Source organism: Salvelinus namaycush, chromosome 4 (assembly GCF_016432855.1).
Source record: "Salvelinus namaycush isolate Seneca chromosome 4, SaNama_1.0, whole genome shotgun sequence".
Lineage (NCBI taxonomy): Eukaryota > Metazoa > Chordata > Actinopteri > Salmoniformes > Salmonidae > Salvelinus > Salvelinus namaycush.
The window spans coordinates 32,577,058-32,592,455 of NC_052310.1; the positions used below are offsets into that span (position 1 = coordinate 32,577,058).

General features: G+C 41.8%; 1 protein-coding gene across 10 annotated transcripts in view; it reads left to right on the forward strand.

The window, feature by feature from the left end:
* Window positions 1-15,398, forward strand: part of LOC120046443 (tyrosine-protein phosphatase non-receptor type 13-like) — a 134,521-nt gene that overhangs the window by 55,024 nt on the left and 64,099 nt on the right. For all 10 annotated transcript variants that reach the window (XR_005476813.1, XR_005476811.1, XR_005476812.1 and 7 more), the window contains 5 exons: window positions 2,394-2,561; window positions 2,793-2,967; window positions 3,668-3,878; window positions 4,017-4,054; window positions 4,726-4,827. Coding sequence is in view for 7 of the 10 variants with exons in the window: in XM_038991680.1 (XP_038847608.1) it covers window positions 2,394-2,561; window positions 2,793-2,967; window positions 3,668-3,878; window positions 4,017-4,054; window positions 4,726-4,827 (694 nt within the window). In the remaining 3 variants the exon portion in view is untranslated. The remainder of the gene's footprint in view (window positions 1-2,393; window positions 2,562-2,792; window positions 2,968-3,667; window positions 3,879-4,016; window positions 4,055-4,725; window positions 4,828-15,398) is intronic.

Genomic DNA, 15,398 nt, shown 5'->3' on the forward strand with positions numbered 1-15,398 from the left:
ATCGCTCATCCCAAGGCCGATTTACACCCCACCCCTTTGTGAACGCCTTCGTTAGTGTAAACTTTGGGTCCTAATGGTTGATAAGCAGCCACCTTCTGACACTTTCCGTTTAACGTCACTCGGTCCCAATCTTCTGGGAGATATGCCAAGTGTTTGCTGGCTGTTAGGAATGGAGGAGAGATTAGTGGTGTTGGAAGAGTATCCAACCTTACAAAACTCTGAGCCATATGTTTCTTAATCACACTCTGCAGGAGATGTGATGCTACTACTACAGCGAACTTCTCTTCCGTTGATGTGGCCTCCTGTATACAGGGATCTGTGGCTATTCTTTCAGGCGTTGTACCTTCTTTGACAATCCCATCACTGAAAGTGTCTGAAATGACAACACTATCTCTGCTATTCTCACCATGATCTGGGTATGTGTGACGTTCAATTTAACTTCATAGTAGTCTCTATATTGTGCACAGTTAGCTGTCCTTCCTCTCCTACGAGCTATCCTCTGTAACAATATACATAGAGGAGTGGTATCGTTCCCCAGAGACTCTATTACCCACTTCCTTAATTTATTAGCCACTCTAATCTCCACCACAGTCATATTCAATTTTGCTTCCCCAATTCCCTGTGATGTTAACACCTTGGTTTTTGGGACTCCATAGAATGCACTGACATCGGTCCTGCCATAATCTGCAACCAACACTCCATAAGACTGACCCTTGACACTCCCCCGCCATCATACCATTTACACTGATGGATTTCTGTCTCAGTCACTAGTTCAGCCCCTAATTGAGACTGTAAGTATGCCTTCATCTGCTCATATGCATCTTCTTCCCCCTGACGCTTGACCGTAAGAATTAGTTGGTTCCCATATTCACCCCTTAGGATGTTGTCCAGAGTATAATTACCCCCAACAAGCTATCTTTCCCCATGTTCTTAGTCCACTGGTGTCTAAAACTTTCCCTGACCACTTCACTCCCTTAGTTGCTGTACTAAGGGGCATCACTGGTGAATAAAACCTCCTTTTACGCGATAGCACTTCCCCAACACTATCCTTTGCTGCTCCATTGTCAGCAATGGTTGTGTCAATGCTATTAACCTCCTGAAATGGTTTTAGTCCTGGTAGCATTAATCTGAAATGTATCGACTGACCTTCAGCTGATTTAGAACCCTGGCACCTTATGTCCATCTGCGGCAAAAGAGGAAATCTAGTTTCGTTCTTTAGACTCTAATACGTTCTTTCCACACTCAAATCAAAGTTTGTCATGTGCGCTGAATACAGTGAAATGCTTACTTACAAGCCCTAACCAACAGTGAAACTTTTAAGTAAAAATTAGGTATTAGGTAAACAAAAGATAAGTAAAGAAGAAGAAGAAAAAATGGACCTACAGTACCAGTCAAAGTTGTGGGGATGTTTTTCAGCGGCAGGGACCGGGATACTAGTCAGGATCAAGGGAAAGATGAACTGAGAAAAGTACAGAGATCCTTGATGAAAACCTGCTCCAGAGCGCTCAGGACCTCAGACTGGGTCAAAGGTTCACCTTCCAACAGACAATGACCCTAAGCACACAGCCAAGACAACACATGAGTGGCTTCGGGACAAGTCTCTGAATGTCCTTGAGTGGCCCAGCCAGAGCCCGGACTTGAACCCGATTTGAACATCTCTGGAGAGACCTGAAAATAGCTGTGCAGCGACACTCCCCATCCAACCTGACAGACCTAGAGGGGATCTGCAGAGAAGAATGGGAGAAACTCCCCAAATACAGGTGTGCCAAGCTTGTGTCGTCATAACCAAGAAGTCTCTAGGATGTAATCGGTGCCAAAGATGCTTCAACAAAGTACTGAGTAAAGTGTCTGAATACTTATGTAAATGTAATATTTCCTATTTTTTTGTATGAATTTGCAAACATTTGCAAAAACATGTTTTGGCTTTGTCGTTATGTGGTATTGTGTGTGTGTGTGTGTGTGTATGTATGTATATGATTGAGGGGGGGAAATATTTAATCAATTTTAGAATAAGGCTGTAGTGCAACAAAATGTGGAAAAAGTCAAGGGGTCTGAATACTTTCTGAATGCACTGTATTTACACAAGCACTGGTATTTATACCTTCCTTCTATACTGTGTCTCCTCCTTACACATCTGGACAGCCAATACATCTCTGTTGCTTGACAGGACATTAGTGAGACCTGTTCTTTCTCATTTCATCTGACCTGACCTCGGCCCAGATTCCTCATTCCTCCCCAACTCACGGCTGTCCTGTTGACTGGAATCAGACTGTGACCCTTCTCTATAGGATTCCCGATGTCTAACAATAACATGTTCTGACAGAATATAATGTAAAACAGCAGAGATGGTGTCCAGTCCTTTGGTCTATATATCTATCTTTATTTCCCTCCAGGTTATGATGGAGTTTGAGATGTGTGTGGTTCTGACCAAGTTGTCGCGCAGTAGTTTTGGGTTCACCATCACACGCAGCAAACTGGATGCCTGCTACTACATCCAGGACATACTGGACAACCCTGCTAAGACTGACGGACGGCTCAGACCAGGGGACAGACTAATCACGGTACACCAGTGGAGGCCGCTGAAGGAAGAACGGCTCATAATGGCTGGAATGGAGTCAATGGAGTGGTATCAACTACATGGAAAGCATGTGTTTGATATGATTTCATTCCAGCCATTATCATGAGCCGTCCTCCCCTCAGCAGTCTCCACTACGGTACACACACACACACACACACACACCCACAGGCACACATTATCCCTTACCGGTTTCTTCCATTTTCCCCTCTCCCAGGTCAACGGCCAGGATGTGACAAACGTGACAGATGAGGTTGCCATGTCGATCCTGAGGTCATCTCCTAGGAGGCTGAGTATGACCCTGGGGAGGGCAGTGACCAACCTGATAGCTCCACCTTCTCCAGACAACCTGCAAGACATCATTCTACACAAGACACCTACTGGACAGCTTGGTAAAAAACTGAGTGGGAGCGGGACAATTAGGATTTAGTTGAGGGAATCATCTTATGGGTATGCTTGTAATCGTTAAGGACAGTCTTTCAGGATAAAAACGGAATGGAGCCTAAGGACAGGCAAAATCCTAGAGGAAAACAATGCAAGCCCAAATATACACTGGAGTTGCTTACTAAGAAAACAGTGAACGTTCCTGAGTGGCCAAGTTACAGTTTTAATTTAAAGCTACTTGAAAATCTATGGCAAGACCTAAAAATGATTTTCTAGCAATGATCAACAACCCAATTAGAATTTAAAAAAGAATAATGGTAAAATGTTGGCGTGGAAAGCTCTTAGACTTACCCAGAAAGACTCACAGCTGTAATCGCTGTCAAAGGTGCTTCTACAAAGTATTGACACAGGTGTGTGATATTTCATGTTCAATACATTTCGCACAAATTTCTAAAAACATGTTTTCACTTTGTCATTATGGGGTATTGTGTGTAGATGGGTGAGGGGGAAAAATCATTGATTTATCCATTTTGACTTCCGGCTGTAACACAACAAAATGTGGAATAAGTCAAGTGGTATGAATACTTTCAGAAGGCACTGTATATCTGGATGGTGTTCATTAGGGCACACCTTAGCAAATATTTGTAAGATGAAAACATTGTTAGTCAAGGTCTCGTCGTTTCACTGAGTCTAATGAACACCTCTCAGGTATAAAGCTGACAGGTGGTATAGGCAGCAAGAGGCAGGGGATCTACTGTCTGGAGGTGGTTCCTGGTTCACCTGCCTGTGAGGAAGGCAGCATCCAACCAAACGACAGGATCCTGTACATCTGTGGCCGATGCACCATGGGAATGACTTTGGAGGATGCTGTCAAGGCCTGTGAGAACGCTCCACGCAAAGTGAAACTCAAGGCCACCAGGTGTGTTTGTGGAGGGCGGTGTGTGTGTGTGTGTTTGCGTGCCCTTGTGCTTGTGTGTGTATCTTCTGCATGCATGCATGTGTGTGTGCACTGAAGTGTGTGTTTTTGTTGTTAAATTAACTTTCTTTCTTGTTGTAGAGATGATCAGCCTGTGACGCCCAAAGCCAAGAGGAATGGTGTGTATCAGACCATATAGGGAGATGATGACCACTATGTTCAGTTCAGAACTCCTCTTGATGTGGATGACTGCTGGTTCAAAGAGAAACAGAAACTCTGGAAGGTGGCCAAGTGGTGCAATAGGTTAAGTTGATATAATGAGAGGTTCGTAGGTTGACGCCTCATTGAGGAAGTAGATGCTATTCTCAGATCAATCGTTACCAGAGTTGATAACCATACCTCAGACAGAGACAGAGGCTTCATGGTTTGGCGTTTCAACCAGTGGAGGCTGCTGAGTGGAGGATGGCTCATAATAATGGCTGTAATGAAGTGTAAAGGCCTTTAATTAAGTGAATGAAATGGTATCAAAACAATGAGAACCATGTGTTTGATACCATTCCGTTCACTCCATTCTGGCCATTATTATGAGCCGTCCTCCCCTCAGCAGCCTCCACTGGTTTCAAAATAGGGTGGCAGGTAGCTTAGCGGTTAAGAGCGTTGGGCCAGTAACCAAAAGGTCACTAGTTTGAATCTCAGAGCCGACGAGGTGAAAAATCTGATGTGCTCTTCAGCATGGCACTTAACTCTAATTGCTCTTGTAAGTCGCTCTGGATAACAGCATCTGCTAATTGACAAAAATGCAACAGTAAATGTAAACATGACAGTGTGATTCGGTGTCCTGTCTGTCCAGGTCTCAGTGACCTGAGAGAGTGGAAGAAGGAGAAGGAATGGAAGTATTTCACTCATTTTGAGGAACCTGCCTTTCCTGAGCCAGAGACACCTACAGAGCAGGGTAAGAAACTTCTCGCTCATTCTTTCGCTCTCTCCTCTCGTCTCTTTTTCTGTGTTTGTAGCCGTAGATTGGTGCTAATAGACAGGGTGCTGTGTGTGTGTGTGGGGGGGGGGTTGCTGACGACCACACGGTTGTAGGCCTGATAATCATCAACAATGGCGAATCAGCCTGTAGGGAGGAGGAAAGTGAACTGGTATTGTGGTGCCAGGAAAACAACCTCTCCCTAAACGTCAGCAAAAGAAAAGGAGTTGGTGGTTGACTTCAGGAAGCAGAGGGAACATGCCCTGATCCACATCAACGGGACTTGCAGTAGAGAGTCAGCATCCACATCACTGAGGACTTGACATGGACCAAAAACACCACTCTCGTCAAGAGGGCACAACAGCATCTCTTCTTCTTCTTAAAGCGGCTGAAGAAATTTGGCATGCTTCCCCGGGTCTTCTCAAAATACTACCGCTGATTCATTGAGCGCGTCCTGACTGGTTGCATCACGGCCTGGTACAGGAATTGCTCAAACCAAGACCACATGGTGAAGACAGCCCAGTACATCTCTGGAAACGTGCTCCCACCCATCCAGGATATCTACTTGAAACAGTGCCTGCGGAAGGCCCGCAGCATCAAGGACCTTACACACCCCAGCCACGAGCTGATCACTCCTATACCGTCGGGCAGACAGTATCAGAGCATGAGGTCTGATACTAACAGGCTCAGAGACAGTTTCTATCTACAAGCTATCAGTCTGCTGAACACATGAACTGGACTAAACACCTGCACGAACTCTCCGCACACATGCACTCACTCACGCACACACCCACACAGATATACACTCATCCACGCACACACACCCACATAGACATAAATGCTACACACACATCACAACCGCAAAATTCTGCACAATTTAAAAACTTGCCCCCCAAGACACATGTAAATATTGGACTATAAATTGTGCCTTCCTATGGAAGCCCAAGCCCCCCCCCCCCCCCCCCCCCCCCATTTTTTGTTGTTGCAATTACCTTGTTTGAACACCTTAGTATTTAGTTTTGAATGACTTAATTGTTTTGCCTGATTAGGCCTCTTTTATTATGCAGTTTGTCATACCATGTAATGGTTGATGCAGCCATTCATTCATAGACAGTTCTTTGATCGCTTAAAGCCGAACTGCTTTTGAATACTGGAGCATGTAAAAGGGGAGAGTTTGGAGCAGAAACATAATTCAAGCAGATTAAAACAATTGTATCGGCCTTCTCTCCTGCTCAAGTTTTGCTCTGGTACTGTTCAGCCACAAGCTCTGGGCATGATCTGCCTAACATTTATTGTTTCCTTTATCACTATTTTAATTAGAACCCAAAGCAGGTGGAGGAAAATAAGTTTATTCAAAGAGAACAAATTGTGCGGGGAGGTAGGTTCATTTTCCCCTGTCCTCAGTGATTCTCTCCACAGAACAAAGAGACAGGATGTAGCTTTACAACCCAGCCCTAGCCTCTCCCCGTGTACTGAGGACGTACAGTTGGAAGTCGGAAGTTTACATAGACTTAGGTTGGTGTCATTAAAACTCGTTTTTCAACCACTCCACAAATTTCTTGTTAACAAACTATAGTTTTGGCAAGTCGGTTGGGACATCTACTTTGTGCATGACACAAGTAATTTTTCCAACAATTGTTTACAGACAGATTATTTCACTGTATCACAATTCCAGTGAGTCAGAAGTTTACATACACTAAGTTGACTGTGCCTTTAAACAGCTTGGAATATTCCAGAAAATGATGTCATGGCTTTAGAAGATGCTGCCAGGCTAATTTGACATCATTTGAGTCAATTGGAGGTGTACCTGTGGATGTATTTCAAGGCCTACCTTCAAACTCAGTGCCTCTTTGCTTGACATCATGGGAAAATCAAAAGAAATCAGCCAAGACCTCAGTAAAAAAGCTGTAGACCTCCACAAGTCTGGTTCATCCTTGGGAGCAATTTCCAAATGCCTGAAGGTACCACGGTTTATCTGTACAAACAATAGCACGCAAGTATAAACACCATGGGACCACGCAGCCGTCATACCGCTCAGGGAGGAGACTCGTTCTGTCTCCTAGAGATGAACGTACTTTGGTGTGAAAAGCGCAAATCAATCCTAGAACAACAGCAAAGGGCCTTGTGATGATGCTGGAGGAAACATGTACAAAAGTATCTATATCCAGAGTAAAACAAGTCCTATATCGACATAACCTGAAAGGCCGCTCAGCAAGGAAGAAGCCACTGCTCCAAAACTGCCATAAAAAAGCCAGACCACGGTTTGCAACTGCACATGGGGACAAAGATCGTACTTTTTGGAGAAATGTCCTCTGGTCTGATGAAACAAAAATAGAACTGTTTGGCCATAATGACCATTATATGTTTGGAGGAAAAATGGGGAGGCTTGCAAGCCGAAGAACACCATCCCAACCGTGAAGCACGGGGGTGGCAGCATCATGTTGTGGGGGTGCTTTGCTGCAGGAGGTACTGGTGCACTTCACAAAATAGATGGCACCATGAGGCAGGAAAAGGATGTGGATATATTGAAGCAACATCTAAAGACATCAGTCAGGAATTTAAAGCTTGGTCGCAAATGGGTCTTCCAAATGGACAATGACCCCAAACATACTTCCAAAGTTGTGGCAAAATGGCTTAAGGACAACAAAGTCAAGGTATTGGAGTGGCCATCACAAATCCCTGTCCTCAATCCTATAGAAAATTATGGGCAGAACTTAAAAAGGCCTGCAAACCTGACTCAGTTACACCAGCTCTGTCAGGAGGAATGGGCCAAAATTCCTCCAACTTATTGTGGGAAGCTTGTGGAAGGCTAACCAAAATGTTTGACCTAAGTTAAACAATTTAAAGGCAATGCTACCAAATACTAATTGAATGTATGTAAACTTCTGACCCACTGGGATTGTGATGAAATTAATAAAAGCTGAAATAAATCATTTTCTCTATTCTGACATTTCACATTCTTAAAATAAAGTGGTGATCCTAAAACAGGGAATTTTTACTTGGATTAAATGTCAGGAATTGTAAAAAACGGAGTTTAAATGTATTTGGCTAAGGTGTACAGTATGTAAACTTCCGACTTCAACTGTATATGTTTTGCAAAAGATATGGGCAATACAGTGACTTCTTCACCTGTATCTACTGCTAAGCTATTAGCCATGTTCACATATATTCCATCTGATTTCATATGTACCCAGCTGAGATAGGATGTAAGAGGGGGTCTATTAGTTTACCTCCACAGCGTCCAGCAAACTCTGCTGCTGAGCCGGAGAGAGATTCTTCCATTTCTGCATCAGCATTGTGTCGTTGTGGCTGTTGTCATAAGAACACGTTTTATTTCCCGACATTCTTGTTGCCAGTGACCAGAAATCCCGCAATGACATTCACCAGGTTTCTCTTCTGCTGAAAGAATAATGTTGGTTTCACTTGGAACCTGCACAACTCTGACAGCCGGTTTATTACGTTGATTGATGTCTTTGTCCAGTTGTGACAACCTGTCGCCAAAGTTTTGTCTCCCAGTCATTAGTTGTGGAAACATGTTGACTCGAAGCCAGGCAATGCTGACCAGATGCTTGAAACCTGATCTGCCTTGCGCAACTCAGTGTGGGTAGATTGAGGGAACAAAAGGTCCACATGTTGGAGCCAAGTCTGTTTTTACGACCGTTGCCTATAATTGTTGTATTTCTACTTTCAGGGTTTTTATCTGTTCACCAAGAGCTCTCAAACTATCTTTATCTCTCTGCAATGTCCTGTCATGATTCTCCAGAGACAATTTCTCATCCCGTTTTCTTACTTTGGCTAAAACAGTTAAAGACCATCTTGTATTTCTCAACTAGTTAGATTTCCTCTATTTTTCCCCAAGCTTTTTGTATATCAGACAGATTCCATCTTTGTCAACAATGACAGAGTATTTCTTTATCTCTTGCCTACACCTCTCTACTTTGAAATGGTTCTTCAGATCACAAAATCTTTTTCATGCTCACATCCGGAGGAGCTGTCCCACCCTTTCTAAAGTGTTTTTCTCACTTAACAATGGCATTACATTAACTTCAAAAGTTGTATAATATATATCTCTGTTTATTTATTTATTTAACCCCCCCCCCCAAAAAAATATATCACCCCTTGAGAACTCAAACCTCCTATCTATAGATCACATTGTTTCTGTAGGGCCTGGTTACCCATAACACGTGTGTTCACTTCAAAAGCTTGTTGAAGGCTTACATTAACAGCACATTTCTCAACACTAGTGCAACTCATGTCGCCTATGGTAGGCCTACAGTATATCGAAAAATATTTTTTTCAATGAAGTGACCGCCAATAATTACACATGGGTCACCGGCACGGGTATCTAACATGCATCTGTAGCAACGCATTTTGTACTGCGATGCAGTGTCTTAGTCCACTGCGCCAATCAGGAGGCTCTATCCACAAGTATCAAAATACATAGAGGTGTTTGTAAAGGTATATTGTCCTGCTAACAGCCCATAATGGGCTATTATAATACTCTACATGGTGTCCAGGTCAGGATAACCAAAACATTTCTTTATTAACTTCTCTAGGGTATGTGGGACGGTAGCGTCCCACCTCGTCAACAGCCAGTGAATCTGCAGGGCGCCAAATTGAAAACAACAGAAATCCCATAATTTAAATTCCTCAAACATACAAGTATTTTACACCATTTTAAAGCTACACTTGTTGTAAATCCAGCCAAAGTGTCCGATTCCAAAAAGGTTTTACGACGAAAGCACACCAAACGATTATGTTAGGTATGAGCTAAGTCACAGAAAAAGACAGCCATTTTTCCAGCTAAAGAGAGCAGTAACAAAAAGCAGAAATAGAGATAAAATTAAGCACTAACCTTTGATGATCTTCATCAGATGACACTCATAGGACTTCATGTTATACAATACATGTATTTTTTGTTCGGTAAAGTTCATATTTATATGAGTTTAGGCAAGACGCTACTATCTCACTTGGCAAAAAGCCTGAGAAATTGCAGAGCGCCATATTCAAATTAATTACTATGAAAATTACTATAAAATCAAACTTTCATTAAATCACACATGAAAGATACCAAATTAAAGCTACACTGGTTGTGAATCCAGCCAACATGTCAGAATTGAAATAGGCTTTTCGGCGAAAGCATAAGATGCTATTATCTGAGTATAGCACCATAGTAAACAAAGAGAGATAAGCATATTTCAACCCTGCAGGCGCGACACAAAACGCAGAAATAAAAATATAATTCATGCCTTACCTTTGACAAGCTTCTTTTATTGGCACTCCAATATGTCCCATAAACATCACAAATGGTCCTTTTGTTCGATTAATTCCGTCGATATATATCCAAAATGTCCATTTATTTGGGTATATTTTTCATCCAAATGTGAAAATGCTGCCCCCTACCCTAGAGAAGTTAAAGACTATCAGAAAGAATGTTGGTACTTATTTATTTTGATCCAAAGCCAAGAATGAGTGAGTCACTCAGCTTTATGTAGGTGCCGGGCTATATTACTCTGCCATCAACTTGATAATATATAACAATATATTGGAGGTTATTTAGTTTTCAAAAGAAAGTGAGCGATTTGCAATTTGAATAAAGGCCAAAACATTTATTTCTGTTTTTTAGAGGGAGAGAAACGCTGGGCCATTTGTCTGCCGCCCTATGGGACTCCCAATCACGGTCGGAATTGATACACAATAATAATAATACTTTTTTGTATTATTTATTTTGTATTTTCTGGTGGATTAAATTGCAACCAATCACGGCCGGTTGTGATACAGCTAACCTAACTAACCTAACCAACCTACATTTGACGATATAATTCTCCCCCTACCCTCCTTCTAGGCAAGTCTATTGTCCAGCTACCTCCTAATAGCCATAATGGCGCTGTACAACATGACCGTGTGTGTTTGAAAGAGTATTTTCCAGTAAGCAACAATTTGTTTACCTTCATTAGACAACTTTGTTCCAATATTTCTGGATTTCAGTGATATTTATTCCCATAGTAATTCATTATGGATCCATAACTAAATAAACATCTGCATTTTAAAAATAGTATTTTTATCATTATTTTATTAACGAAAGTATAAAGATGCTGATAAAGAAATACAGTACTGTACAGTAAATGCTTTTACATTTGGATAGTAAAGCATTTTGAAGATATAAGCCACCTGCATTTGTTTATTAGGCTACTGTGCAGTCTGACAAATAAACATAGCCTACAGTACATGGGAAAGTGCCTAATTCCTTACATAAGGGAGAGCAGGCCATGTCCAGACTTTGTCGGTGACCTCAAGTACTCATTAACTCTGTCCTTAATGCTTTTTCGGGTTGCATCAGTCATGGACAGAAACTTCTGAGACAGTGTTAATGATGAACACCCGGAGGTTCACTGGTAAGCCACATTTGCCTTGGTCAAGTTACGTTGTCAGAAGAGGAATGGAAATGTCAGGGTGAACCGACGACCTGACGAACCTTCCAGTTATGTTGACTCTGCCTGGCAGAGGTGGAGTTCCAGAGCTCACAGGTGCTCCTGGCATAGATTGTGACTCCATCTCGTTCCTCGCCCTCTTCAATGCGTCATTCTCCGCCTGACTCTCCGCCAATGCCGCCTGGCTCTGGAACAATGCATTAGCTGTCGCCCGTATCTCTGCCCTCCAGATAATGTTTCGCTCTCTGCTGGTCTGCCTTCAATGACTCGATCTCTGTCTTCAAAGATTGAATCTGATCAATGTGCACCTTCATCAGATGAGCAGAATGGTACCGCCCTGAGCCACCATCGATTACAGTGGCCTATGATAGAAATGGTAGATTAATTAAAAGTGACTACAACACACAAATTCTGCGTACACATTTTAAGAATCTAGCAAAACTAACCGCTTTCTTGGCAACCATGCGTTTTTTCGGTGCGGCCCGTGTCCAGCCCTTTGTCCACTGTTCTCCACGAATGGTTGTCGGCATGGTTGTATGCTCTGCAAAAACACATTCACGATTTTACTACACAATTTATTTTTTATTTAACCCTCGATTTCATTACACAGTATGCCTACACATTGATAGGCTATATACATTTTATTTTATTTAAGAAAATGCACTGAAACCAAAATACCTTTTTGTTTTGGTGATTCTCAGCTCCTGCTCATTTTCAAGTCCTCACCGTAGAAAGATGCTGGCTTGATGAAAACAATGTCCATTTCGTTTGTTTTCTTTGGTCGCAATTTTCATTTTCTTTAGATAAACAGCTAGTTTATGAATGGTAACTGTGTTACGGGTGGAGTTTGGGGCGGGGTGAGGAGAACTGGAAAGGTGTGACTTTCAGTTTACAATAGGCCGTAAGTATACAGCAGATCGCCGATTATGCTGCTAATCGGGTTACAAGTGTTTGAAAACCTGTTTTTAAAATGTCACCAGCTGTCCATCACCACTGTAAATAACATTTAACATTTCAGCCCTCTTTCTTTTCCCTGGATCAACTCACAGTTGAGTTTTTCATGACCAATACATCCGGGTCACGGCACCAAGTGTTAGTAGTTGATGTTACTCTTCAATAACATAGACCCCAAAGCAAATCATGGGGAGGAAAATAGGTTTATTCAAAGAGAACAAATCATGCGGGGAGGTAGATGTTTGGGATGTAGATGTTCATTCTCCGCTGTCCTCAGTGACTGTCCTCAGTGACTCTCCACAGAACAAACGGACAGGATGAAGTTTTATAACCCAGCCCTAGCCTGTGGTTGACCAATTTAGAATTCCTTGCAATAAAACTGGGCCAATGGCCAAATAACAAGTATCCTATTTCAGGTTCAAAGTATAGACAATTTGGACCAATGAGAACTTGCCATGTAGCTATGAGTCCCGGACTGAAATTCCTCCCATGTCTCTGACCCATTGATATTACAGAAAATGTCCATTGATTGTTAGTACTTTATTGATCTCTCATCCTCTGCATTGTGTATTTATCTTGGAAGTATTCTTACACCCTTTATGTCTGTATGAACGTTTCATGACCCCATGCCAAATGAAATGTATTCAAAATAGCTTGTCATCAAAACTTTTAATTCCATTGTCTCTCAAAGTTGTCCGTCAAACCCTGTGTGACATCAACTGAGTGATGTCACACACTCTGGCACCAGGGAATCAGAATGTCAGAGGTAAGTTGCACTTTAATTACTGTTTGCCTTTGTAATATTATACACTGAGTGTACAAAACATTAAGAACACCTGCTCTTTCCATGACATAGACCAGGTGAATCCTGGTGAAAGCTATGATCCCTTATTGATGTCACTTTTTAAATCCACTTCAATCAGTGTAGATGAAGGGCAGGAGACCGTTTAAATAAGGATTATTAAGCCTTGAGACAATTGAGACATGGATTTTGTATGTGTGCCAGTCAGAGGGTGAATGTGCAAGACAAAATATTTAAGTGCCTTTGAACGGGGTATGGTAGTAGGAGGTGCCAGGCGCACCGGTTTGAGTGCATGAAGAGCTTCAACGACACTGGGTTTTTCATGCTCAACAGTTTTCCTTGTGCATCAAGAATGGTCCACCACCCAAAGAACATCCAGACAATTTGACACAACTGTGGAAAGCATTGGAGTCAACATGGGCTATTATCCCTGTGGAATGCTTTCGACATCTTGAGTCCATGCCTAAGACGAATTGAGGTTGTTCTGAGGGCAAAAGGGGGTGCAACTCAACATTAGGCAGGTGCCCACATTTTTGGTCATGTTGTGTATATTTCTGCTGTTGAAATAGTGTTTTGAGGGTGAGTGCAAATGAAATGGCTTGGTAGCTAATGTTAGCTAGTTAGCTTAGGCTAACCAAGATTCTGCCAAACAAAGTTTTATCTCCTGTTTTTAGCTCCCAATCTCTGCTTGTTGGTTAACTAGCCACCTTGTCATTGGCATAAAGAATGAAAAGATTAATCAGATGTGTGACAATAGCTAACTAGCTATGACATTAGGTTGCCGCTAGATAAACTGGCTAAGCTAGCTAGCTGCAGTGTCAACTAAGTAGCTAGCTAACGTTATCTACAGTAGATCAACCGGTTAGCCCAGTGCCAGGGGGGTCTAAATGTTATTCATTTTATTCTCAGTAAGCTTTTTGTGCCACATAATAGAAATGACTTTTTGTTGTGTGTGTGTGTCTTTATTTACAGCTTGTAACACAACCAAGGGGGAGGAGAATGGGCCAGCCAGGAAAAAATACCCTTCAAAGTGGAAAGGAGACGTTCGGAAGAGAGGCAGGGTAAATCCTACCTCGGCAGGGGGGGGAAAGTATTGAGTTGACTATTGCAATTAATTCTGTTTCTCCGCTTTGATTAGTTATTACTTGCATGATTCTTACCTGAATAGACTACCTACCTTGCTGTTTAATTCCATGCTGAAATGTGTCTGATTTGTATACTAGTAACATTGATAGTGAAATTTCGACATTGATTGTTGTTTGACTGCTGTAACACTTCCTCCTTGATATTGAAGTAAAACATGAAACATCACACTTGGTGTAAATCTTTTTAGTACGCATTCACCATCATATGTACTTGAAATTAATTTCAAATAGTTATATTTCAATTGGGAAATTATTCCAATGTCGAGTAGGGCTGTTATGGTGACCGTATTACAGCTACACCGGTGGTCACGAGTCGTGATGCCAGTCAAATTCCACGTGACCGTTTAGTCACAGTAATTAGGCTTCTCCATGCCCTGATGCTGCTTATGGTTATTAGTAATGTACCAAACGTACTAACTGCCTGGTACTCAGCACTCTATTGTCCCTCTAATCACTTTGACATCAATCCAAATGTAATCAAAAATCTAATCAAACCCTTCATTAGATCCCATGAGCTCATGTTACGCAACATTTCTTAGGCTATGCTATCCTCTATTAAAAAGAGGAGGATCCCATCAGCTTTCTATAGGCTAGGCCTAGTATAAAATGTAGTAACTTGACAAGGAATGCCCACACGCATTTCTATATTACTTTCCTTTATTTTCAACTTAAGAAATAAAAGGTGTACAGCTATGTACAAATGTTACCAATATAGCAAAACGATACAGCCCACTCAACATGTGATAGTCACCTTTTACAGATACGACTGTGGGTGATGACCTCATCAAAGGGGAAAGGTCACAGTCAATGCTAATGCAAATAATAACCATGCACACATGAATACCAATCATACTATACTGCAGGTAAGGACAATACATATTCAATGTAGTTATTTATATGGTGTCGACACTAACAAATATCTAGACTTTCCTAATATGAAGCACATTGCTTGTCTTTACAACATGAGTATAGCCTACCTGACTGGCATAAAAATGAACCACTGGAAAAGCGTCCTCCATTTGCTATTTAAGTGCATAGACGACACAGATTTTTTCCCTGCCCATTTTGAGACAGGTGCATGATATGGTCCATTCTAAATCAAAACAAATTTCACACATATTAGTTAGTATAAGTCAAGACAATATTAAATCAAGAATAGTCTAATGGCTGAAAATATTAGCATATCACTTGTGAATTATATATTATCACCTGTGAATG